The sequence below is a fragment of the Leptodactylus fuscus genome, chromosome 5 (assembly GCF_031893055.1).
Source record: "Leptodactylus fuscus isolate aLepFus1 chromosome 5, aLepFus1.hap2, whole genome shotgun sequence".
Taxonomy (NCBI): Eukaryota; Metazoa; Chordata; class Amphibia; order Anura; family Leptodactylidae; genus Leptodactylus; species Leptodactylus fuscus.
The window spans coordinates 15,383,070-15,409,614 of NC_134269.1; the positions used below are offsets into that span (position 1 = coordinate 15,383,070).

At 43.7% G+C, this 26,545-nt stretch overlaps 1 protein-coding gene across 1 annotated transcript; it reads right to left on the reverse strand.

Annotated features, from left to right (window-relative positions):
• Nucleotides 1-1,135: 1,135 nt before the first annotated feature.
• On the reverse strand, nucleotides 1,136-13,115 carry LOC142204717 (anterior pharynx in excess protein 1-like). Its single transcript, XM_075276030.1, has 5 exons — nucleotides 13,035-13,115; nucleotides 7,870-7,968; nucleotides 6,908-7,018; nucleotides 5,491-5,586; nucleotides 1,136-1,238 (listed from the first exon to the last, which is right to left on the reverse strand). Exons 1-5 carry the CDS (start codon nucleotides 13,090-13,092, stop codon nucleotides 1,156-1,158), a joined length of 447 nt encoding a protein of 148 aa, XP_075132131.1. The 5' UTR covers nucleotides 13,093-13,115; the 3' UTR covers nucleotides 1,136-1,155.
• Between the last annotated feature and the right edge of the window lie 13,430 nt (nucleotides 13,116-26,545).

A 26,545-nucleotide genomic window follows, 5' to 3' on the forward strand; every position in this document is an offset into this window, starting at 1 on the left:
GCGCTTGAACCCTTGTGCACACTCTGCTTCATCAAGCTAATAGAATGCATTGGCCAGCACTGATTGGCCAGAGTACGGAATTCGGCCAATCAGCGCTGGCCAATGCATTCTATTAGCCCGATGAAGTAGAGCTGAATGTGTGTGCTAAGCACACACATTCAGCACTGCTTCATCAAGCCAATACAATGCATTAGCCAGTGCTGATTGGCCAGAGTACGGAATTCGGCCAATCAGCGCTGGCTCTGCTGGAGGAGGCGGAGTCTAAGATCGCTCCACACCAGTCTCCATTCAGGTCCGACCTTAGACTCCGCCTCCTCCAGCAGAGCCAGCGCTGATTGGCCGAATTCCGTACTCTGGCCAATCAGCACTGGCTAATGCATTGTATTGGCTTGATGAAGCAGTGCTGAATGTGTGTGCTTAGCACACACATTCAGCTCTACTTCATCGGGCTAATAGAATGCATTGGCCAATCAGCGCTGGCCAATGCATTCTATTAGCGTGAACTGAGTTTGCACAGGGGTTCTAGTGCACCCTCGGCTCTGCTACATCAGATTGCTACATCTGATGTAGCAGTGCCGAGTGTGCATCAGATGTGTAGTTGAGCAAAACTGACTCAGCACTGCTAAGTCTGCATTCGCATAGGAATGCATTGGCCAGCCTTCGGCCAATCAGCGCTGGCTCTGCCGGAGGAGGCGGAGTCTAAGGTCGGACCTGAATGGAGACTGGTGTGGAGCTATCTTAGACTCCGCCTCCTCCAGCAGAGCCAGCGCTGATTGGTCGAGTTCCGTACTCTGGCCAATCAGCACTGGCCAATGCATTTCTATGGGGAAAAGTTAGCTTGCGAAAATCGCAAACTGACAGGGATTTCCATGAAATAAAGTGACTTTTATGCCCCCAGACATGCTTCCCCTGCTGTCCCAGTGTCATTCCAGGGTGTTGGTATCATTTCCTGGGGTGTCATAGTGGACTTGGTGACCCTCCAGACACGAATTTGGGTTTCCCCCTTAACGAGTTTATGTTCCCCATAGACTATAATGGGGTTCGAAACCCATTCGAACACTCGAACAGTGAGCGGCTGTTCGAATCGAATTTCGAACCTCGAACATTTTAGTGTTCGCTCATCTCTAGTCCTTAACATACATTTGGGCTGTGTCCTTAAGGGGTTAATACATCTGTTGCCACGGTGGTGCCTTTTGGTGTTGTAAATGAAGATGTCTGTGAAGTTGTTGTTGTTATTACTGGAAAAGGAAAAAAATATTATAATAATTATTATAATAACATGAGGTTACGTCTAAGATTTCCCTGGGAATTACATAGTATTGTATTGGAAATTCCAGCTACTCTGATACATCTGGTCATACATATATACTTATAGAAGCTCGATCTTACAGTCCCCGCAGATAAATATTACTACATACTATGTATTTCTTATACACTGGTGCCTACTAATGTATGTTCTATTTTCTGTCTATGATTATGGAGGCGGCCATCTTGCCTGAGCAGCCATTAACATCTTTTAGAGTCTCACTTTTTTTTTTTAAATATAAATTGGAAAAAAAAAATCAACAGGTTTCTAACATTTCAACATCAATATTACAAATGAATATAAACCCCCCAACTCCCTGCGAAGCTGACAGTCTCTGCTGAAATCCATCTTGGTCTCCCAAGACAGACTGCACCTCACTTAAGTATGAAATTATGTAGGTCTGCAGATAGATTAACAATGTGATCAAAATGTTAACCAAGAACCTCATTTCCATGTTTTTGGTATATACAGTAGGTATCAGCAGTCTTGCTGTTGCCAGTGCTGGTGACATTTTTAGTGTATATTTCCATTGTAGCCAATGCACTATGGAAGCGCTCACTACAAGATACAAATGCGCTTTATCAGAATTACCAAAGAATAGAACGTTTGGTGTTGCCAAAGCAAAAAGAATGTTTGGGGGGTGGAGGGGGATGGGGTTCGTGAGTTGGGGGTTTGAGTGTCTTTAGGGTCTCCTTGTTCTTGTTTGGGTGTTGGTGGGTATGGGGTAGACAGGTGATGGGGGGGGCTTAAGGGGGTTTAATAGTCCATGGGGAGTGGGGGGGGTTTAATAGTCCATGTGTCTCATCTTCCTCTTGTTTGGTGACAGCTGGACACGTATTGGGCAGCGATCTCCACAGTGGCCTCTTCTTCTCCCAGTAGGATGTAGAGTTTCCTCTTCTCGTCTGCAGATATGAAGTCTGGGATGTGGGCAGAGAGTCTTTGGTAGTAGACGGCCCTCACAGCTGAGTATTTGGTGCAGTGTAGCAGGAAGTGGGTCTCGTCTTCTAGGGCCCCCTGGTCACAGTGCTGGCACAGTCTGTTCTCCCGTGGCTTGTACGTCTGCCTGTGTCGCTCCGTCTCCATCTCTAGGTTGTGGGCGCTCAGTCTGTACCGGCTCAGGGTCTGTCTGTGTTTGGGGTGGCGTATTCTCTCCAGGTAGGTGGCCATGGTGTAGTCCCTTTGTAGGGATTATAACACATAGAAGAGGCAAAAATTAAAACATATGTGTGGGTATATAATCATGTCCAACAATACAAAACTACCACACAATTGATTAATAAAACATAATGAATTTTATTAATACCTACTAAAACAGTAGAATCACATGACATATATGAAAGACAATTACATAATACAATTTTATTGCTATAAGCAAATGGGGGTAGACAAAACTACACAGTACCAACTAGCCAGTAGTAGGTAGAAAACAGATGGCCAATAGCAGTTACATGAAGTAGGAATGGTCCTGGATAAGAACAACAGTATATAACAATGTGTGGTGCAAGATGCACCTAACCATTGACACAGTATGACAAAACCATGAACCCAGTATCTCTCCTAGATAGTATAATAATACAGTGTTGTCATCTTACCTACCAACAAGAAGGAAACCGCCCAATGCACGTTTCACCTGCACACAGGCAGGCTTCGTCAGGGGACAACTACCCAACACAGACTATTGTCTTATATACCCTTAATAATTATCTTAACTCAACACAGGTAAGTAACACCGCCAGATGAGTGTTGTGTGCAGGGAACAGACCGACGTAACACCAAGATGGCCGCTAAGTGAACCACTGCACATGTGCAACCAAAAGGCTACGGAAGCCCTGAAGGATCAAACTTTGCAAACAACATAGGCATAGTAAATAGCAAACAAGCCGCAGTCATTGCGCATGTGTAATGAACATGAGAACGATTACAAAGATATAATGCAATCTTATATACTCTGCACAAGTAATGTATTCAAATTGGGATTACTACTAAATATAACACAAGTGTGTAAACGGACTACCATATATAAATAATAGTCCCATCTCAAATTCAACCTATATTGTGATGTATCATATCACATTAGTATACCTGTAAAAATACAAATACTAAACATCACAACAATGCTATTGCTAAAGGTATCAGAAACTCCCTATCCATTAATAGATATAAAGCGCAGAAAACCTTGCTAAACGTAATATACATCCTCAATCAAAAAACTGCACCTAAAAACTCAGTGTCTGAACATGGCCCAAGAGATGAAACCTATAAAAACGCTGCACCTAAAAACTCAGTGTCTAAACATGGCCCAAAAAAATGTGAAGCCTATAATAAAACTACAATACCTACAGGGAATATAGTGTACATAAAAACATATTAATACCGATAATATATACCCCTATATTATTATTAAAAAAAAAATGCATAAAAGAGCATACACATATCCACATATAGAAAAAGGAATTACAGTGCACAATACCAAATTATTACTAAATACACAATCCATTATTTAAAAAAAATATATATATATCTTATACAAGAAAAAAAGGTGCAAAAAATAAAAAGTGCAAAGTGCGCAGGTGCGAAAAAAAAGAATGTTTTCCTTCTTGTTGGTAGGTAAGATGGCAACACTGTATTATTATACTATCTAGGAGAGATACTGGGTTCATGGTTTTGTCATACTGTATCAATGGTTAGGTGCATCTTGCACCACATATTGTTATATACTGTTGTTCTTATCCAGGACCATTCCTACTTCTTGTAACTGCTATTGGCCATCTGTTTTCTACCTACTACTGGCTAGTTGGTACTATGTAGTTTTGTCTACCCCCATTTGCTTATAGCAATAAAATTGTATTATGTAATTGTCTTTCATATATGTCATGTGATTCTACTGTTTTAGTAGGAATTAATAAAATTCATTATGTTTTATTAATCAATTGTGTAGTAGTTTTGTATTGTTGGGCACCTTTGTAGGGATTGGTACACGGTGAGTTTCTTGGAGTTATTTATTTCATTTCTCCATTCTTCAATGTACCGCTCTCTGTTTGCCTCTGTGGTCGCCTTTATTTCGGCCTTGGTTATCATCTGTTGGTGTTTTTGGTTTGCTGGTTGGCTGTTGTTTGGTGAGTGTCTGGTTTGGTCATGTGGCTTATCCATGCTTGGTGGTGGTAGGAGTCGGGGCTCCTCCCTTGAATGTGTGCCAAGAAAGCTAGCGCCCTCTTCTGTATGGTGAGCAATAGGGGGAGCCTGCCTAGCTCTGCCCGGCATCCAATGTTGGAGGTGTTGCGATGGACATGGAGCAGGTATTTGCAGAACTCCAGGTGGAAGGTTTCTGTTGGGCTGGAATCCCACTTTGGCTGGTCTGGGTAGGTGGCTGGGCCCCAAACCTCGCTGCCATAGAGAAGGATCGGAGCGATGACTGCGTCAAATATCTTCAGCCAGACCCTCACCGGTGGTTTGAGGTGGTACAGTTGTCTTCTCATGGTGTAGAAGGTTCTGCAGGCTTCTGCTTTCAGGGTTTCTATTGCTGCTTTGAAGCTTCCTGATTGGCTGAGCTCCAAGTAGGTGCAGCTGTTGGTTTTCTCCAGTGTGGAGCTATTCAGTGTGAATTGTGGGGTGGTGGCTTTGTTGTGGCCTTTCTTCCGAAATATCATGACTTTGGTCTTCTTCTGGTTGATGGATAGAGCCCATGTTATGCTGAATTTTTCCAGCACTAACAGGCTTTCTTGACAGACTACCCTTATGTACACCTGATGAAGAAACCGGCTATAGGTTTCGAAACACGTTGTGTGGAAGGTTTTAATAAAGGTTTATTGGCAAGATTCCAGTCGGTAAGCGCGGATTTCTTTCATTTCACCTACATTGTTTGTGGAATTGGAACTGGTCCAGACTTTGAGATTTTATGCACGCCTAGTGCGGTTTTAATCTGCTGCTTCTGGCTTTGTCACGGATTTGTGTGTGGAGCTGTTTGAGTGCTGTGATCACATCACAGCACCAACAGGTGATTACAGTCTTATTATAAATTATATTACACTGTATCACCAAAGGTAATGCACCAGGTGCCGCGCGGTGCTTCTTTGGGTTTTCTTCTAGGCTTTCTTGGAGGTCTTTCTTAGTGGGGGACAGGAGTAGGAGGTCGTCGGCGTATAGAAGGAACTTCACCTTACCTCACTATTTTAATGTGTTTGTACCTGGTCTGTCTATAACAATTTCACACCGTGATCCTGTGAACTTATCCGGACATATACACTTAAATCCATCATAATTTCCTCCATTTTCACAGGGAACTGTGGAGAATGCAGTGAGGGGAAAGGATATTAGTATCATTATATTCATTCAGTATACGGACATTTACTGAGTCTTCTGAGATATATTAAACATATATACAATGTAGAATGCAGAGAAAGATGTATTATTTTAGAGACATCCACATCTGGCCCAAAGGGGTTCTCCAGGGAGCCTATCATAAAATATTTTCCCTGGAATTTGTACATAACAATTCCAGGAATACCAGGCTTGTTCCAACCTCTGAAGATTTGCTTCATTTTGGGTTCGGATAGTTTTGGGTCAAAAAGGTTTGTTACGAACCGGACTTGAAATTATTCTACTCTGAGGTCTCTGCAGTCGAGGAGAGGTGACAAAAATGACAAAAAGTTATGCCCTCCTCTGCTACACATCCGAGTAAAAGTAAGTTTGTAGGGGGCCACACGGTGGCTCAGTGGTTAGCACTGCAGCACTGCAGCGCTGGAGTCCCAGTGTTCAAATCCCGCCTAGGGCAAAAAAAAAACCATCTGCAAGGAGTTTGTATGTTCTCCCCGTGTTTGCATGGATTTCCATCCCATATTCCAAAAAAGACATACTGATAGGGAAAAATGTACATTGTGAGCTCTATGTGGGGCTCACAATCTACATTTAAATAAATAAAATAAAAAATAAAAAAAAAAAGTAAGTTTGTAATAATAATAAGTAAATGTTTGTCATTTAAAATAAAGGATATAACAAAATTTTACAGTAAATCCAGACAAATCTAATCAAAAGTCTAAAAAGAGAAAGTAGCAATAAGAAGACTGATGAAAATATCTGAGAAAAACTTTTGGGATTTTAAAAAAATGTTATTTATATGAACAGTGACATTTCCTTCAAGGCTGCGCTGCTAGCCCATTACCGCTGGAAAGATGGGCCGCAAACTGGGCCATAAAAATATATTTCAACAATATGAGGACTTTTTCTCCCTCTCTAGTTGAAGCATAAATATGACCCGGTAAATACGCAGAAATCTCCAATTACTGTATATCCATTATACCTGCCTGCTGAGCTTGTTTATCCACTGACCTATCTCCTCACTGATATTGTGGGGCCGATACATTATACCAAAAAGAGGTTTTCCTTCTTTACCCTACTTTGCAAAGCATTCCATATATTAGGTTTAGCTTGGCGCCCAAATGTATACGGAATGATTAGTATATTATATATTGTGCTTTCATGCAATTAATAGCATATAAAATAAATGTATGACAGGTAAGATTTATTATTCATTTAAGCATTTTTATGAAAAAAAAAAATATATATAATATATATATATATATATATATATATATGAGGAAATACCTTGTGTCGTTATCTGTGCTATAACTGTATATTCACACTGAGGTCCATAAAATCCTGGTTTACATTCACAAATCCCATTAACATTCGTACTACTAATAGAGGGGCATTCTCCTGTACCAAACCAAAAACATAGACCAATAATCATCATAAATTTGCATCCTATAGATAGCTACTATAAAACTGCTCCTATGAACCAGAATATAACTACTATAATACTACTCCTATGTACAAGAATATAACTACTATAATACTACTCCTATGTACAAGAATATAACTACTATAATACTGATCCTATGTACAAGAATATAACTACTATAATACTACTCCTATGTACAAGAATATAACTACTATAATACTACTCCTATGTACAAGAATATAACTACTATAATACTACCTCCTATGTACAAGAATATAACTACTATATTACTACTCCTATGTACAAGAATATAACTACTATAATACTGCTCCTATGTACCAGAATATAACTACTATAATACTGCTCCTATGTTCAAGAATATAACTACTATAATGCTGCTCCTATGTACAAGAATATAACTATTATAATAATACTCCTATGTACAAGAATATAACTACTATACTACTACTCCTATGTACAAGAATATAACTACTATAATACTGCTCCTATGTACAAGAATATAACTACTATAATACTGCTCCTATGTACAAGAATATAACTACTATAATACTACCCCTATGTACAAGAATATAACTACTATAATACTACCCCTATGTACAAGAATATAACTACTATAATACTACCCCTATGTACAAGAATATAACTACTATATTACTACTCCTATGTACAAGAATATAACTACTATAATACTACCTCCTATGTACAAGAATATAACTACTATGATACTGCTCCTATGTACAAGAATATTTTGTATCTAACATAAAGTGTAACATGAGTGTACAGTATATATCTTTATGTACTATACCTGGTCTGGCTTTGATGATCTCACACCTTGTTCCTATGAAGTCATCCGGACATAGACACTTCCCTGCAATATAAGTTCCTCCATTTTCACAGCTCTCGCCTGAATAAGATAAAATAAAGAGCAGGATATTAGTATCATTATATTTATTCCTTGTACTCACATCTCTAGTGATATATTTTCTATTCAATATTTCAAGTTCTAAGACCACAAACATTATTGCCATCTCTATGTATCTCTCTGACTACACTTCCTGACCTTGTATGCTAGCTATAATGGGGCTGTTACACCTTAACAGTGACATCCACAGTGTCCTATAACAGTGACATCCACAGTGTCCTATAACAGTGACATCCACAGTGCCCCATAATAGTGACATCCACAGTGCCCCATAATAGTGACATCCACAGTGCCCCACAATAGGGACAGCCACAGTGCTCCCATAATAATCATATCCACAGTGCCCCCCAACAGTGACACCCACAGTGCCCCACAATAGTGACATCCACAGTGCCCCCATAACAGCGACATCCAGAGTGCCCCATAACAGTGACATCCACAGTGCTCCCATAACAGCGACATCCACAGTGCCCCATAACAGTGACATCCACAGTGCCCTATAATAGTGGCATCCACAGTGCCCACATAACAGTGACATCCACAGTGCCCCCATAACAGTGACATCCACAGTGCCCCATAACAGTGACACCCACAGTGCCCCCATAACAGTGACATCCACAGTGTCCTCATAACAGTGACATCCACAGTGCCCCAGAACAGTGACATCCACAATGCCCCATAACAGTGACATCCACAGTGCCCCCATAACAGTGACATTCACAGTGTCCTCATAACAGTGACACCCACAGTGCCCCATAACAGTGACATCCTCAGTGCCTCCATAACAGTGACATCCACAGTGCCCCATAACAGTGACACCCACAGTGCCCCATAACAGTGACACCCACAGTACCCCATAACAGTGACATCCACAGTGTCCTCATAACAGTGACATCCACAGTGCCCCATAACAGTGACATCCACAGTGTCCTCATAACAGTGACATCCTCAGTGCCTCCATAACAGTGACATCCACAGTGCCCCATAACAGTGACATCCACAGTGTCCTCATAACAGTGACATCCACAATGCCCCCATAACAGTAACATCCACAGTGCCCCATAACAGTGACAACCACAGTGCCCCCATAACAGTGACATTCACAGTGCCCCATAACAGTGACATCCACAGTGCCCCATAACAGTGACATCCACAGTGCCCCATAACAGTGACATCCACAGTGCCCCATAACAGTGACATCCACAGTGCCCCATAACAGTGACATCCACAGTGCCCCATAACAGTGGCATCCACAGTGCTCCATAATAGTGACACCCACAGTGCCCCATAACAGTGACATCCACAGTGCCCCATAACAGTGACATCCACAGTGCCCCATAACAGTGACATCCACAGTGCCCCATAACAGTGGCATCCACAGTGCTCCATAACAGTGACATCCACAGTGCCCCATAACAGTGGCATCCACAGTGCTCCATAACAGTGACATCCACAGTGCCCCATAACAGTGACATCCACAGTGTCCTCATAACAGTGACATCCACAGTGCCCCATAACAGTGACATCCACAGTGCCCCATAACAGTGACATCCACAGTGCCCCATAACAGTAACATCCACAGTGCTCCATAACAGTGACATCCACAGTGCCCCATAACAGTGGCATCCACAGTGCTCCATAACAGTGACATTCACAGTGCCCCATAACAGTGACATCCACAGTGCCCCATAACAGTGACATCCACAGTGCCCCATAACAGTGACATCCACAGTGCCCCATAACAGTGACATCCACAGTGCCCCATAACAGTGACATCCGCAGTGCTCCATAACAGTGACACCCACAGTGCCCCATAACAGTGACATCCACAGTGCCCCATAACAGTGACATCCACAGTGCCCCATAACAGTGACATCCACAGTGCCCCATAACAGTGACATCCACAGTGCTCCATAACAGTGACACCCACAGTGCTCCATAACAGTGACACCCACAGTGCCCCATAACAGTGACACCCACAGTACCCCCATAACAGTGACACCCACAGTGCCCCCATAACAGTGACATCCACAGTGTCCTCATAACAGTGACAACCACAGTGCCCCAGAACAGTGATATCCACAATGCCCCATAACAGTGACATCCACAGTGCCTCCATAACAGTGACATCCACAGTGCCCCATAACAGTGACACCCACAGTGCCCCATAACAGTGACACCCACAGTACCCCATAACAGTGACATCCACAGTGTCCTCATAACAGTGACATCCACAGTGCCCCATAACAGTGACATCCACAGTGTCCTCATAACAGTGACATCCTCAGTGCCTCCATAACAGTGACATCCACAGTGCCCCATAACAGTGACATCCACAGTGTCCTCATAACAGTGACATCCACAATGCCCCCATAACAGTAACATCCACAGTGCCTCATAACAGTGACAACCACAGTGCCCCCATAACAGTGACATTCACAGTGCCCCATAACAGTGACATCCACAGTGCCCCATAACAGTGACATCCACAGTGCCCCATAACAGTGACATCCACAGTGCCCCATAACAGTGACATCCACAGTGCTCCATAACAGTGACATCCAGAGTGCCCCATAACAGTGGCATCCACAGTGCTCCATAACAGTGACATCCACAGTGCCCCATAACAGTGACATCCACAGTGTCCTCATAACAGTGACATCCACAGTGCCCCATAACAGTGACATCCACAGTGCCCCATAACAGTGACATCCACAGTGCCCCATAACAGTGACATCCACAGTGCTCCATAACATTGACATCCACAGTGCCCCATAACAGTGGCATCCACAGTGCTCCATAACAGTGACATTCACAGTGCCCCATAACAGTGACATCCACAGTGCCCCATAACAGTGACATCCACAGTGCCCCATAACAGTGACACCCACAGTGCCCCATAACAGTGACACCCACAGTACCCCATAACAGTGACACCTACAGTGTTCCATAACAGTGACATCCACAGTGCCCCATAACAGTGACACCCACAGAACCCCCATAACAGTGACATCCACAGTGCCCCCATAACATGTTCCTCAAAAACATTTAGGCCGGGGTACCACTGCACATAAACTCCGCGATTTGCCCACTGTGGAAATCACCATGGGAAAAATTGTGGCGTTTTGTAGTCAGGGCAAAGTAGATTAGATTCTAGTGAATCCCATGCCCACTTTGCGGTAAAAACCGTGGTGCGGACATGCCGCAGCATGTCAATTATACCTACTAAAACGCCGGCGGTTTCCCCATAGCTATAATTGAAACAGGAAGTTTGCAGAGAAACCCTTTCTGTCTTAAGCACTGCAGGAAGAACCACGATGTGTTGCCGCCGCGGTTTTTCCCACAACACTTTTTTGCAGGGGGACATTCCGTGGGGCCTTAGCATTTCATATTAATTTCAAATCTTTCTTCTATAGGGAAATCTCTGAAACAATGGGTGGAATTCATGATAAGATTTACTCCAGAGAGTGGTGTGAAAAAAGGTGGAGTTTTCAGTGCAGCTGAAATTTTATCTCCACAATTGTAACTTTTAGTTTTTTGCTCCCCATGCACAACCTTTATGAAAATTGGGCATATTTTGGGCGAGGCTTAGCAAAGCAGGTGGGATCTCCTGCAGGTATTAGGGTTTTTCATTGAAACTTGTGTAATTTGTAACTGAAATCTATACTGTAGATCCTGTAATTGGAGTGGATTTAGTTTCCGTCGCACAAAGATTCACAGATGCATCAAATCTATTAATGCAAAACATAAGTTTTTAAAAATCAGGCACATCAGTCTGGTGCACAGGAGATCAAGACTATCGTGGGAAACGCCAGTCATGATAAATTTCCCTCAATATTCCCCTATCCTCAATGCACAAGTGATGTAACTCCTATAAGAATTTCCTAAATGGGTTCCACCAAATCTGAACTAGAGAATGGAATAAAACCAAAAATATCTGAAAACAACTGCACAAATATCCTAAAATGAAAATGTCATGCTCTAAGCTTATATACAATGTAAGGCTAGGGTCACACCTGCATTCCGTTCGTGGTTTCCGTCTCGGAACCTTTCTGCAAGCAGGACTTTTCTCTCTGCATTTTCAGACGAAAACCGGGTAGAAAACTGGAGTACTCCATTATAGGCCAAGAGGTCCGGGAGTTTCCAGGAGTAACCATTTTTCAGGCTGTCACGAGAAGGTAACGCCACTTTTTGCCCACAGCAGAAACGCAGCAGGAAAAATCGCGGCATTTTACAGTAAAGGCAATGTGGCTGGGATTCTAGCAAATCTCTTACCCACTTTGCAGGAAAAACCACAGTGCAGATTTTGAGGCGAATTCGGCCTCAAAATTCTGACCAAAAAACTCCACGTGAACTCAGCCTTTAAGTTACTTTTCTTCACTTGACATTCTCCTACCTCAACTACCTTTAGTCAGCACAGATTAGTAGGAACCCTTGTGTCCCGATTGCCAAATAAGATATCATTATCACCACCCACCTTGCATAGACACCTCTAAAAATCAATAAATTTATCAATAATAACACTTGACCGATTTTTCCGACCTAGTCAACTAATTTATCCTCTGATTGGAACCTCCAACTTTGTGATGATCTTAAAGGAGTTTTCTGGGCTTTAATAATTGTGGACTTATTCTTAGAAAAGGTCATCAGCTGAACATCAGCGAGATGCTACACCCAGGATCATCGTGGACCAGTTATCTGAATGCTGTTTCTGCTTTCAAAGCCATGTGACATCACTTTCATCCCATTCAAGTGAGAGGACTGATCTATGATATCGATCACTGTTGCTGTACAAAGAGGCAACCGGTGAAGAGTCCATACTGCTCGTCCGAGAACTGCAATCTCTTCAAACAGCTATTCGATGGGGGTCTTGTTTGTTTGATCCCCACCGATCTTCAATTGATGACCTATCCTAAGTATACAGTAAGCCATCAAATAGAATCAAATAGAAATACCCTTTAAATTTTTGTATATTGCTTTTGCTATGATAAAATTTTTTATATATATATTTTTTTACTCTTGACCAATATTAAATAAAATAATCTTACCGGACACTGAAGAGGCCAGCACCAGCAGGATCGCGACTGACCACATAAGGGTTCCCATCTTCCAGGATCCAGACTGTTCCAAGATTCAGATCCACATATGAGCCCTGATGTGACAGTAAGAGACATTTATACTAGAGGCAGGGACACTGACGGCAGATGTCAGGTGTGTGACGCCAGGATACAGGTGACACATAGGGTGAGTGACTGCAATAGGAGGGCAAAGGTCCACGGAGTTATTGGTTGCATAGGAGAAGTGTTATAATACGGCTTTAGCTGTCCTTGTAATCTTAGTATATGATAGGTCTGTATGGGGAAACGCTAAAAAATTATCAACAATATTGTTTAGCCAGTCCCATATTGGGCTCAGCAGAACCTTGGGTGTGGGACCTGTAGCTGTAAGTCTCATATGTATGTAGATAGGTTTCGATAACTTATATTTTCTTGTCGGCGTGGCCATATGAGGGCTTATTCCTTACACAGAAAGTACTTTTACTTGACTGCATTTTGGGGTACCCATAATGTTTAGATCGGTTTGGCACTTTTGATTTTTTTTTCCTGCTAGAGAATTTACTATACAGGAAAAATATTTTTATAGATTTGTAGAGCGGATGATTTCGGACACAGGGAGACCTAATGTGTGTTCTAGGGAAAGGGGGATGATTTGAATTTTTAACACCTTTTTATTTTTTTTACTTTTTTTTTTTAATTATTGCTTTGCATTTATTAGAGCGAGGTACAGGTGTGACTCCCTGCAGTTTGGTTAAGGAGTTGAGTTCAATTTCTCGTGAAATCAATTGAACACAATATCACAGTATAAAACATGCACTCATTAAAAAAAAAAACAAAAAAAAACACTAAAAATAAAATGAAAATTAGGTTTTGTGGCTATGTTATGTGGCCTAGATATAAAGCAGTTTTGTACAAGGAAATAGAAAGTTTTTTATTGTCTGAATTGCTTTACAGTTAATGGTAAAACTCAGATAACAGATTAAAACATAAAGATTACAAAGAGGAAATGCGATTCAGTATAAAGCGGTGTGGAATATATTTCCTGATGTAAATATTCAGGAGTCTAAAGGTGCAGTCTATGAGTATACATCAGTACATACACTCCTCAATATGGGACACCGAGATGGAAGAGTCTCCTGGAAATCCCGGGATGGATAGACAAGGAGATCACTTTACAAGGTCAACCATACAGTGATACATGAAGTAAAGGAAACATGGCTGGAAAATCACATACAATCCCTGGACATCAGTGTCACCGCTTGTGGGATCATGTTTAGGGTTGAATGATCAGAATTGGAAAAGATCGGATTCCGATCTGCGATCGAGCAAATTTCACGATCATGATCGGGATTGGCTGGAAGATGATCGAAAATCGGATTTTGAAAACGATCCTGAAATCTGAAGATCGGCTCAACCCCATATATAAAATACAATTAGGGTTGAGCGATCGGGATCGGAAAAGATCGGATTCCGATCTGCGATTGAGGAAATTTCATGATCGGGATCGGCTGGAAAATGATCGAAAATTGGATTTTGAAAACGAATCTGAAATCTCAGATCAAGTTTCTTATTCTAGTGAACCTCCTTAGACAGGACCTTTCACCATATGCACCAAATCCAACTCTCTGTATCCTTACATAGACACCGCTTTACTGACTCTGGTTTAGTTGGATTTTTTTCTCTAACCTCCACCATTCCTGAGCCAACATTTGTCTTAGTTTCAGCACCCAATAGGTTATCTACGCTCTCTTCTGTCAGGTGGGTGGTCCTGGGCTGGAGAAGATTGTCTGGGACCACCTACCTGACAGGAGAGAGACTATATAGTGTAATGAGTGCTGAAATTAAAAGCATGGATTGGTGTGGAATAGGAGAGGCTACAGAAACAATTCCAAGTGCTGATGGAAGCAAAGGGTTGGAGATGTTGACGTAGGTGAAAGGTCTTCAGTAAGACCAACCATACATGATCAGTTGGAGGGACAAACAATAAATTACCCATTACTAGAGATGAGCGAACACCATTCGATCGAATAGGTATTCGATCGAATATCAGGGCATTCGGTGTATTCGTTCACAATCGAATACCAGGCCGCATACGCAGTAAAAATTTGTATCCTCTCCCATCTTCCCTGGCGCGTTTTTTGCACCAATAACTGTGCAGGGGAGGTGGGACAGGAACTACGACAACGGAGGCAGTGAAAAAAATTTAAAAACCCCATTGGCTGCCGAAATCAGGTGACTTCCCATTTATAAGAATAGTCCAGCCCAATATTTGTCATTTCGCGGTGAGAGATAGGGAGAGAAACATATCTGCTGAGGGCTAGATAGCGATTAGCTTCAGATAGGCAGGCAAGAACTAAAGAAGAAATCCAACAGCTCTTCTCAGAGCTATACACTGCAGGGACATCAGTCCAGCTTTCCCTGGACGGTGGAAAACAGGGATACAGAACAGTTACAACTTCATATATAGCGGAGAAACAGCTTTCATTTTGACTGTCCGCACACAGAATAGCTGGAATCCACAGCAGTGACTAGTTCATATAGAGCTGAAAAAAGCCTTGAATTTTGGGGTGTCCTGAAAAATAGCAGCAATCCACAGCAGTGACTAGTTCATATATAGCTAGGTGGGAGACACCGAAATTCAGTCATGTTATGTCAGCTCAATCCAGTTGTTCACAGTGTGTAACCCCAAAACCTAGGTGGGAGAGACAGAAATTCAGTCGGGCTATGTCCGCTCAATCCAGTTTTTCACAGGTGTGGAACCCCAAAACTTAGGTGGGAGAGTGTTAGGGAATAGCCAGATGATAGTTCCCCAGAAGCTGCTGGCGAACCCTGGAGGGAGGGGCACAAGTGACAGTGAGCCCTAAGGTGAAGCCCCCAACTTTCCCTTCCTATTGCCAGACCCTATCCTACGTAATAGGCGACAACCACGAAGACAGTCCCTCCCTGTATACGTGAAACACAAAACGCAGACAAGACGAACAACAACAAAGGGAGGTCAGCTAGCCAGGGTTTGGTAACAGTAGAGCGATGCAGTGCCAAATCAGAGTCCAAAAGAATAATCAGTAGGGAAGACAGAGGTCAAGGATTAGAATACAAGTAATTAAACAGCAAGAGAAACCAGCAAGCAAGAGGCAATAACCAGCACCAGTGTGAATGTGAGCCAAGACTAAATAGGGGAGGAAGAACCCGCCCTGAACCTGATAGGAAGGAAAGCTGTCAATCACAGGCAAGACAAAATCAAACCACTGAATGGACAGAGGGAACAAGGGCAGAAGACGGGTGTGGTGCAAATCCAATTACAGAACTAGAGCCGTGTTCACACAGTGCAACTAAAACTTTAAGCAGATTATCAAACTGCACACGCTTCCTGCGCCGCAGCACGCGAGCAGAGGGTGGCGCAGAGGCCCGAACAGGCAGAGATGTTACAGAGAGACAGAATTTCAGTTGGGCTATGTACGCTCAATCCAGTTTTTCACGGTGTGTAACCCCAAAACCTAGGTGGGAAAGACAGAATTTCAGTCAGGCTATGTCCGCTCAATCCAGTTGTTCACAGTGTGTAACCCCAAAACCTAGGTGGGAGAGATAGAAATTCAGTCAGGCTATGTCCACTCAATCCAGATATACAGGGCGTGTACCCCCAAAACCTAGGTGGGAGAGACAATAATTCAGTCAGGCTATGTCCGCTCAATCCAGATATCCAGGGTGTGTACCCCCAAAACCTCGGTGGGAGAGACAATAATTCAGTCAGGCTATGTCCGCTCAATCCAGATATCCAGGGTGTGTACCCCCAAAACCTAGGTGGGAGAGACAATAATTCAGTCAGGCTATGTCCGCTCAATCCAGATATCCAGGGTGTGTACCCCCAAAACCTAGGTGGGAGAGACAATAATTCAGTCAGGCTATATCCGCTCAATCCAGATATCCAGGGTGTGTACCCCCAAAACCTAGATGGGAGAGACAGAATTTCAGTCAGGCTATATCAGCTCAATCCAATTTTTAAGGGTCTACCCCCTAAAGCTAAGTGGGAGACCCAGAAATTCAGTCAGGCTATATCAGCTCAATCCAATTTTTTGTTCAATCCAGTATTGTTTTCACTCCATGATGTGAACTATGCCTTTGTCTCTTGAAAAGCAACCCAACATGAAGTCAGCCATGCGTGCCAGTGTGTTACTTGGCATGACATTTCTGCCCCCAACTGTAAGGGTCACTCTCCATTTCCTCCATTTTCCAATCCCCTTCACACCATCCGTGCTGAAGCAATGGGATGCACTGAACTGTACCCTCAAGCCTCGTATGGGACAGTGACCTGAAATGCCACTTCATCCCCCTCGTCTTCCTCCGCCAGCCAATGTGTGCGAAGATTGCACAAAAATTGGAAGATATCCAGCGCCTTTGGTAGGTTTAAAAATTTACCTTTATTGTTCCATTAAAATAAGCAAACTACCAAAAGGTAATGAAACAGAGTATACTTTGCGTACAAAAGTTGACAGCTACGCGTTTCAGAACCTTACTAGTTCCTTCGTCATGGCTTACTACTAGTTCACTTGCAAATTTACTAGTTTACTAGTAGTAAGCCATGACGAAGGAACTAGTAAGGTTCTGAAACGCGTAGCTGTCAACCTTTGTACGCAAAGTATACTCTGTTTCATTACCTTTTGGTAGTTTGCTTATTTTAATGGAACAATAAAGGTTAATTTTTAAACCTACCAAAGGCGCTGGATATCTTCCAATTTTTGTGCAATTGTCAAGTGGATCAAGGTCCTTCCACATCCGTGCAGCCTCAGGACAGGTGTCGATCATCACAGGGTGAGCTGAATTCATATCCATTTTTGTGTGCGAAGATGACAGGAGTGTGCTCTGAATCTTTTCAGCCTAGCAGAGGCTACTTCTCACTTACAAAAATGGCCGCACTTTGACCAGTATATCAGGCACAATGCTGTAGGTTTCAAAGAACCTTTGCACTAACAAGTTGAAAACGTGGACCATGTGTGGACTGTGCTTGAGTCTGGCAAGCTCAAGATCTGCTACCAGGTTCCGGCCATTATCACATACACAAAAATGCCTGGCCCCAGGTGCAGCAGGGAAAAACACATTGCCATCTCAACCAGGATGGCATCCCTGACCTCGGCGGCAGTGTGCTGTCTGGGGTGGAGGTTGCAGCGCGGGTAGGGTAGGGTAGGCTTTCAGATAACTCCTGCCATGAATTTTGAGCTGGGAGAGGAGATAGGCCACGCCAGTTTGCACCCCGGGCCCAGACTCCACTACATTCACCTGGTCTGTCGTTAAAGATAAGCAGCATCCCTGACAACAGGCGCTTGTTGATACGTCGGTGGTCAAGTGGACCTTGCAGCAAAACGCGGAGCTCTGGACCCGACTGATGCTATGGGACACGTGCAGGCACAAGGCGGGGACAGCACACCAAGAGAAGTGGTAACGGCTAGGCCCAGCATAGGGAGGTGCCCCAGCTACCATCTGGTGACGGAAGGTCTGGGTATCCAGAAGCATAAACGCCAACATCTCCAAGGCCAGCAGTTTTTCGATGAGGCCGTTAAAGGCTTGGGCATGTGGGTGGCTTGTGCTGTACTTCTGCCTGCAATGAAACGCCTGGGAGATGGGAAGAGGCGCATGATGGTGCAGGCCAAAAGGGCGGATAAGGGTGAACTCCCCAATGTGTCAGAGACAGATGTGTAGGTGTCCAGGCTGGTGTAAACAATGGAAGAGGCAGTTTAGGCAATGCCGGGCAACGATTGCTCTCTCCCATTGAGCCCAGGGCTTGCCTTCCAAATGACAGTGCACGCAAAAGGTGGTAAGGTTGCTCTTTTCAGAGCCCCTACTCAGTTTAAACTTGCAAAGTGTGCAAACCACACTAAATTTGTCATGTAACTGGTGACACTAGGCACCTCAGTGTCTCTTGAAAAGCAACCTAACATGAAGTCAGCCATGTGTGCCAGTGTGTTACTTGGCATGACTTATAATGAGCTCCTAACCAGCACAGTTGGGGAAATCAGGGTGGATTGAGCCTCTAACCAGAAGAGTTTGGGGGCATTAGTGTGAATTGAAGCTAGTCGGAGCAGAATTGTGCAACGCAGATGGTGGCGGAGTATGAGGAGGAAGAATTGTAGAGGGTGAGCACACACATCAAACTTCATGTCAGGATGCTTGACACTGCTGGAAATGAAAATGATGGGTCTATGCAGTGGCTGCTCATTTTGATCAGCATCAGCCGGTTAGCACTGACAGCTGGCTGTGCTTATCCGTGATGATGCCACCGGCTGCGCTGAAGATATTTTCCGATAGCACGCTGGCGTCAATGCAGGAAAGGACCTCCAATGTGTAGAGCGCAAGTTCCAGCCAGAAATCCAATTTGGAGACCCACTAAATGTAGGGTGCAGAGGGATCCGAGAGGACAGGACTGGGGTCGGCCAGGTACTCCCGCAACATGCACCTATACTTGTCCCTCCTGGTGACACTAGGCCCCTCAGTGGCGGTAATTTGGCGAGGGGGTGCCATTAACATGTCCAAGACCTAGGAATAAGTCTTGCAACAGGGTAGAGTTTTGCATGAGTGCCCTTGCTGCCTCTGAACATGCCTTTGCCTGTAGCCACCGTTTTTGCTGCTTAGTAGAGATGAGCGAACACCGTTCGATCGAATACATATTCGATCGAATATCAGACCATTTGAGGAATTCGATTACAATCGAATACCATGAGGCAAACGCAGAAAAAATTTGCACCCACCTTCCCTGGCACGTTTTTTGCACCAATAATTGCGTAGGGGAGGTGGGACAGGAACTACGACAATGGAGGCAGTGAAAAAAAAAATCAGAAAAAGGAATTGGCTAGCTAAATCAGGTGACCTCCAATTTAGACGAATGGTGGATTTAACATTCGACTAATTTGGGACTGTGAACTATGTGACTGAGAGACATGGACAGATCTACAGGCTGGGTTAGCTAGGGATTACCTTTATTTATGGGGGAATGTTACTCACCCAGCTCTTTGGGGCTCTATCTGGTTGGGATCCCTGTCAGCTTGCGATATGCGCGAGCTGACTTTTTCCCATAGGAATGCATTGACCAGCGTTGATTGGCTGAATGCCATACAGAAGTATGGTATTCAGCCAATCAACGCTGGTCAATGCATTCCTATGCCGAGATGAAGCAGAGCTGAACCTGCTACACACTCAGCTCGGACAGATCGGACACTGCTACATCGGCCAGCACTTAGGGTTGAGCCGATCTTGACATTTCAGGATAGTTTTTAAAATCTGATTTCCGATCATTCGGAGATTGGATTTTAAAAACGATCCTATTCACTACACAGCATGTAGTCCAAAAATTGTTTAAATTTTTGGACCCCACGCTGTGTAGTGATTAACCCCCCCACACACCGTTGTCCACTTACCTGCATAACTGCAGCTCCCAACTCCTCTTCTTGGTCCGATCCTCTGTCCACATGTCTACAGAGCGCCCTGCCCCCGCCTCCCGAGACTAGTATTATGGAGAAGGCGGGGCTTAGGAGAGTGTGGGCGGGTACTGGAAGGGGACACTCTCCAGCTGCACTAAGCACCGCCTACTCCCTGCATCTCTACAATACTAGTTTAGGGAGGCGGGGCGCAGGGCGCTCTGAGGAGGACAGAGGAAAACCCACTTCACTAACATTCAGCATTTCTCCTGTGGTTATCTGAGTGATTTCATTCCATATTCCATATACAAGCAGTCTCAACTTACAATTAAGTCTATAGAGATGGAAAGGAGTAGGAGAAAGACAGCGACATGAGCCTGTCCACAGCATGAAATGAGTCACTTCTGTTTGGGGAGGAATCAATAATAATTCCTGATAACCCAGCTGTGTTGTAAAATAGAAATGTTTCTCTATAGTGCAGATGTCTCTTTGTTTGAAGAATTCTCCTTTCCTTCCCCTTCCCTCTCCAGAGACTTCTATTGCACAAATTTGATCAGCAGTAGAAGGAGGCAAATAAGTGAAGACACCAGCAGTTTTCTTTAATAAAGTTTATTGCTCTGGTCACCACCATTCTCCCATGGTTGCCTATACCTGTATGATCTTCCTGATATATCTGTATTTCAGGTAATCTATGAAATACATTTACATTATGGAGCATTAAGGGTTTAATATTAACCTGTTACATGGATGACACTTGGTGCTGGGCTTTATGCCAATGCCATTTTAAATGTATGGCACAGGCTTTGAAGCTCCTTCTGCAATCTCTTATGAGCAGGTCAGGTTTAAGGCTTTCAAAGACAGCTGGAGACCCAGAGGAGAAGGTGTAAGTAGTTTATAACCAGTGCCTAGACTATCCAAGCCCAATGCTCTAAAGCAGCAGTGATTTGCTCTCATAAATCACTGTCTTCCTCTGGTAGCTCACCATCTTCCTCTGGTGGCTCACCATCTTCCTCTGGTGGCTCACCCTCTTCCTGTGGTAGCTCAACGTCTTCCTCTTGTAGCTCACTGTCTTCTTCTGTTAGCTCACCATCTTCCTCTGGTAGCTCACCGTCTTCCTCTGGTAGCTCACAGTGTTCCTCTTGTAGCTCACAGTGTTCCTCTGGTACCTCACCATCTTCCTCTGGTAGCTCACCGTCTTCCTCTGGTAGCTCACCGTCTTCCTCTGGTAGCTCACTGTGTTCCTCTTGTAGCTCACAGTGTTCCTCTGGTAGCTCACCGTCTTCCTCTGGTAGCTCACAGTGTTCCTCTGGTAGCTCACCGTCTTCCTCTGGTAGCTCACAGTGTTCCTCTGGTAGCTCACCGTCTTCCTCTGTTAGTTCACCGTGGAAAGCAGAAGACGCTCACAGGCGCTCACCGGCGGACACTGAATGTTGTAGAATACTTTTTCCATTTTTGGACGATGGATTGAACAGCATTCCTTGGGATGCTGAAAGCTTGGGATATGTTTTTATTTCAATAACCTAACACTGCTGTAAACTTCTCCATAACGTTATCTCTGACCTGTCTAGTGAGTTCCTTGATCTTCATGATGCTGTTTGTTCGCTAGTTTTCTCTAACAAACCACTAAGACCTTCACAGTACAGGTGAATTTATACTGAGACTAAATTACACACAGCCGGACTCTATTATCATTTCCTTCCACTTATCTGTTACTTTGTGTTGGTCTATCATGTAAAATCACAATACAATAATTAAGTTCCTGGATATAAGGTGACAAAATGTAAAAAAAAGTTCAAGGGGTATGTATACTTTTGCAAGCCACTGTATCTCTGTTTATCTACACATACAATACGTTACTATGTTTATGACATGACTTTGCTGATATAGACTTCTTCACAGTCATAGCTTTGGACGCACAGCCCAAAGTTACCTCTCAACACGTCATTAGTAAATTACCTTACAGTGACTAGCTCTCTATCTACGCACATTCAAGACAACAATAAAAGATTAAAAAACATGATAAAAAGTATTATATATGTTAAATACTTGGATTGGGGCAATCATGAAAAAAAGTGAAGGTTTATATTCACCAAATTGACGTCAATAAAATTGCTTTCCGTACAGCAATGTGATAGTTTACTTAGAACAGTCAGAGGATTAAACCGCAAGTGAAGTTAAAAAAGATACCACAAAAATCAAATAATAGGGATCCACTATACAGAGGTCACCATAAAGTGGTAGTGGGCTTAGATATTTTGATCAATACTATGAACTTCACTTATCATTGGAAACTTAATGAGACTTCGCTGTGCTCCCACGACTCCCACCAGACTATCACAAAAGCCTTGACTCACTATTTCACCCCCAGCCTAATGTCATCTGGGAAGCTCATAAATTCATACTTTAAGGAGTTTTCAATAGCTTGAGATCTCATGCCAAAAAGTTAGGACTAAGGAGATAGATGATTTGCTCGCCCGTATCACGGTCCTGAAAAGTCAACATAAGTGTTCGGCAGCTCACGGGGTCCTCTCAGACTTAATATTATGCAGAGAATGTCTTTAAGATTGTTTGAATCTGAGGACTGCCAAAGCTTTCTTATCTTCTATTCACAAATATTATATACATGGTGCTAAAGGTAGAAAGCTAATGGCATACATGGCGATAAATAGACACACTGTTTTGACAGAAATCACTTCGCCATCTGGAGCTAGCCTCAAAGACACCTCAGATATTGCTTCTGCAATTTGTGTTTTTACAACCTATGACCCAACCAGACCCCCTATAGCTTCAGACTCGCAGTATGCCAATTCAATCGTTCCTCCAGTCCCTTATGCTGCCCTTTCTCACTCCCCAACTACAAGAGGCTATTGTGTTCCCTTTCATAATGACTGAACTCCAAACCATCCTATCTGACACCCCTTCTTGGAAGGTCCCAGGTCCTGATGGTCTACCAGCCTCCTACTACAAACAACTTAGTTTGCTTCTCCACCCTCACCTTCTACAAGTCTGTAACTCTTTGGATATCAGCCACTGCTTCCCCCACCCCCCATTTAGCCTCAGTTGAAGGAGGAATACAACCTCCTGCACACTGTTCTTTAGACTTACAGAGCTGATCTGGGTCCTGTAGGACCCAGCAGCTCTTGTAAGACACTGAGCCCGGCGGATCACGTGACTGCCGGGTCAGAGGGCAGCCGCATCATGGCGGCGCCCTTAGCCATGTATACAGCGCTCATTGAGCTCATTGAGCACTATATACACAGCGATCGAAAAGGCAGGGAAGGGAATAAACCTTCCCTGTCTTCTCTCTGGGAGCTCCGGCTGAAGTTACAGCCAGCTCCCAGCTTCAGCAGCTGCACGATCTCCGTGCAACTGCTGTGTTCTGACTGGACGTATCGGTACGTCCTGTCAGAACTAAGCAACCACTTCCCGGACTTTTATACTCTATGGCGGTCCGGAAGTGGTTAAACGGGTTATTCAGTGTCTAGTATGAATGACCTATCCTATTCAAATCTAGGTGCACTCTGTATACCGCCCTCTAGGGACATCCCTCTTAACATCATGCATGACTCAGTTAAAAAGCCTACTGACATGATGCAGGGTTTATTGCCAAATTAGTATTTCTATTCCAAAAGGAACAGATTCCCAGCTGTGGACAGCGCTGTTTTGGTCTTTTGGACCTCCTCAACATAGCGCAGGGATACTTATTTGGCAGAGTGAGAGACTATAGACCAGAGTCAGGGGATAATCATACACATTAGGGAAAGTGTGTGCCTACATAGGTGTACGGAGACTTACAAGTCATTCCTGCTCCGCTAGGGATTCTGGGTAAAAAATATGCAAATCTATTCTCCAGGATGTAATTAGGAGAACAGTGCCTCTGTATGGTGCCCTCTAGGGTCAGCCCCTTTAACATCATGCATGACTAAGTTAAAAAGCCTACTGACATGATGCAGGGTATAGTGCCAAATTAGTATTTCCATTCCAAAAGGAACAGATTCCCAGCTATGGACAGCACTGTTTCAGTCTTTTGGACCTCCTCAGCATAGCGCAGGAATACTGATTTGGCAGAGTGAGAGACTATAGACCATACATTGCAGTGTTGGATCCCTGGGTTCAAATTCAGCCAAGGACAACATGTGCAAGGAGCTTGTACATTCTCCCAGCATTTGTGTGGCTTTTTTTGGGGTACTTCGGTCTCCTCCAAAGCCCCAAAGATATACTGATAGGGTGTTTAGATTGTGCGCCCTATATGAGAATATAACAAGTCTAAATTAATTCTTAGGTTGATATACTGGGTACATCTATTTTTGCGTATATGATCTTTGCGTATACAGATTTTAAAGGAAATGTGGTGGTTGATGGCTAATTTTGTAGACTGGTGTTTGTGGGTTCTATGATGGCCGGAGACCATGGTGACAACCATATAACAATAATAGATTCTAAAGGGAACACTGATGGTCCTGATATGGTATCTGAGTTTAAAGGTGTGGAGGATCTCGTGGGATATTATTTTGCCACAAGATGTTACGTTTTTTTATCACATCTCCAGTAATTGCTGAAGATACAACTGTAGGAGATAATGACGGATCCTGTTAATGAATCTTCACATTTTACTGTACTTAATGCAGACTTGTGGAAACGTGTTGCTCAAGTGACGTTGTTGCAGTGGGTTATTGACGATGATGAATTAAATGACTGTTGTTGGTTTCATAGTTCATTGCTTGTACCTGTAAAATCACTTCTTGGTTCTGTTTTTGTTAGCAGTGGAACAATAGCAGTAGCCTATATGTCTTATGTTATGGCAGTGAAATAATCGTTCACGTTCATGTCTATGGGATTCTTGGTGACAAAACAGCCTGTCGGTTGTACTATGGTTGATATGGTGGTTGTTACTATTGTTGTTGTACTTTTTGAACCACTTGGTTCACTACTTGATAGTGTTGGTTGGATCGGTTCACAACAAGCCAGATTCATCCCGAACACTCCAAACAGCGATGTCCGTACGTCATTAAAGATGGCCTACACAACCAAAGACTGCAGCGGAGCCGGAGATAGGTAAGTAACAGTGTTTTTTTATGTTTGTATCCTCCTCGGGGTCTCCGATTATTATACTCTGGGGTCTGAAAAGATTTATAGAGTATAATAATTATTCATAGGTGTTCATTATGGGTTATAATACTATGTGCAGGGCCACTATGGGGCATAATACTGTGCGCAGGGGCCACTATGGGACATAATACTGTGTACAGGGGCCACTATGGGACATAATACTGTGTGCAGGGGCCACTATGGGGAATAATACTGTGTGCAGGGGCCACTATGGGGCATGATACTGTGCGCAGGGCTACTATGGGGCATAATACTGTGCGCAGGGGCCACTATGGGACATAATACTGTGTACTGGGGACACTATGGGACATAATACTGTGTGCAGGGGACACTATGGGACATAATACTGTGCGCAGAGGCCACTATGGGACATGATACTGTGCGCAGGTCCACTATGGGGCATAATACTGTGTACTGGGGCCACTATGGGGCATAATACTGTGCGCAGGGGCCACTATGGGACATAATACTGTGTGCAAGGGCCACTATGGGACATAATACTGTGTGCAGGGGCGACTATGGGGCATGATACTGTGCGCAGGGCCACTATGGGCTATAATACTGTGTGCAGGGGCCACTATGGGGGATAATACTGTGTGCAGGGGTCACTATGGGGCATAATACTGTGTGCAGGGGCCACTATGGGACATAATACTGTGTGCAGGGGTCACTATGAGGGATAATACTGTGTGCAGGGGTCACTATGCGGCATAATACTGTGTGCAGGGGCCACTATGGGGGATAATACTGTGTGCAGGGGCCACTATCGGGGATAATACTGTGTGCAGGGGTCACTATGGGGGGTAATACTGTGTGCAGGGGCCACTATGGGGCATGATACTGTGTGCAGGGGCCACTATGGGGCATAATACTGTGTACTGGGGCCACTATGGGGCATAATACTGTGCGCAGGGGCCACTATGGGGCATAATTTTGTGCACAGGGGCCACTATTTTTTGGTGGAAGTCCCTGCTGCACCTGATCACTGAG

Bases quoted from the DNA above. Each gene is read 5' to 3' on its own strand.
- LOC142204717 (XM_075276030.1), bottom strand. From the start codon at position 13,092: ATGGGAACCCTTATGTGGTCAGTCGCGATCCTGCTGGTGCTGGCCTCT. The intron at 7,019-7,869 runs GTATAGTACATA...GGTTTGGTACAG, and splicing joins GATCATCAAAGCCAGACCAG to GAGAATGCCCCTCTATTAGT. The intron at 5,587-6,907 runs GTATTTCCTCAT...CATTCTCCACAG, and splicing joins AGCACAGATAACGACACAAG to TTCCCTGTGAAAATGGAGGA.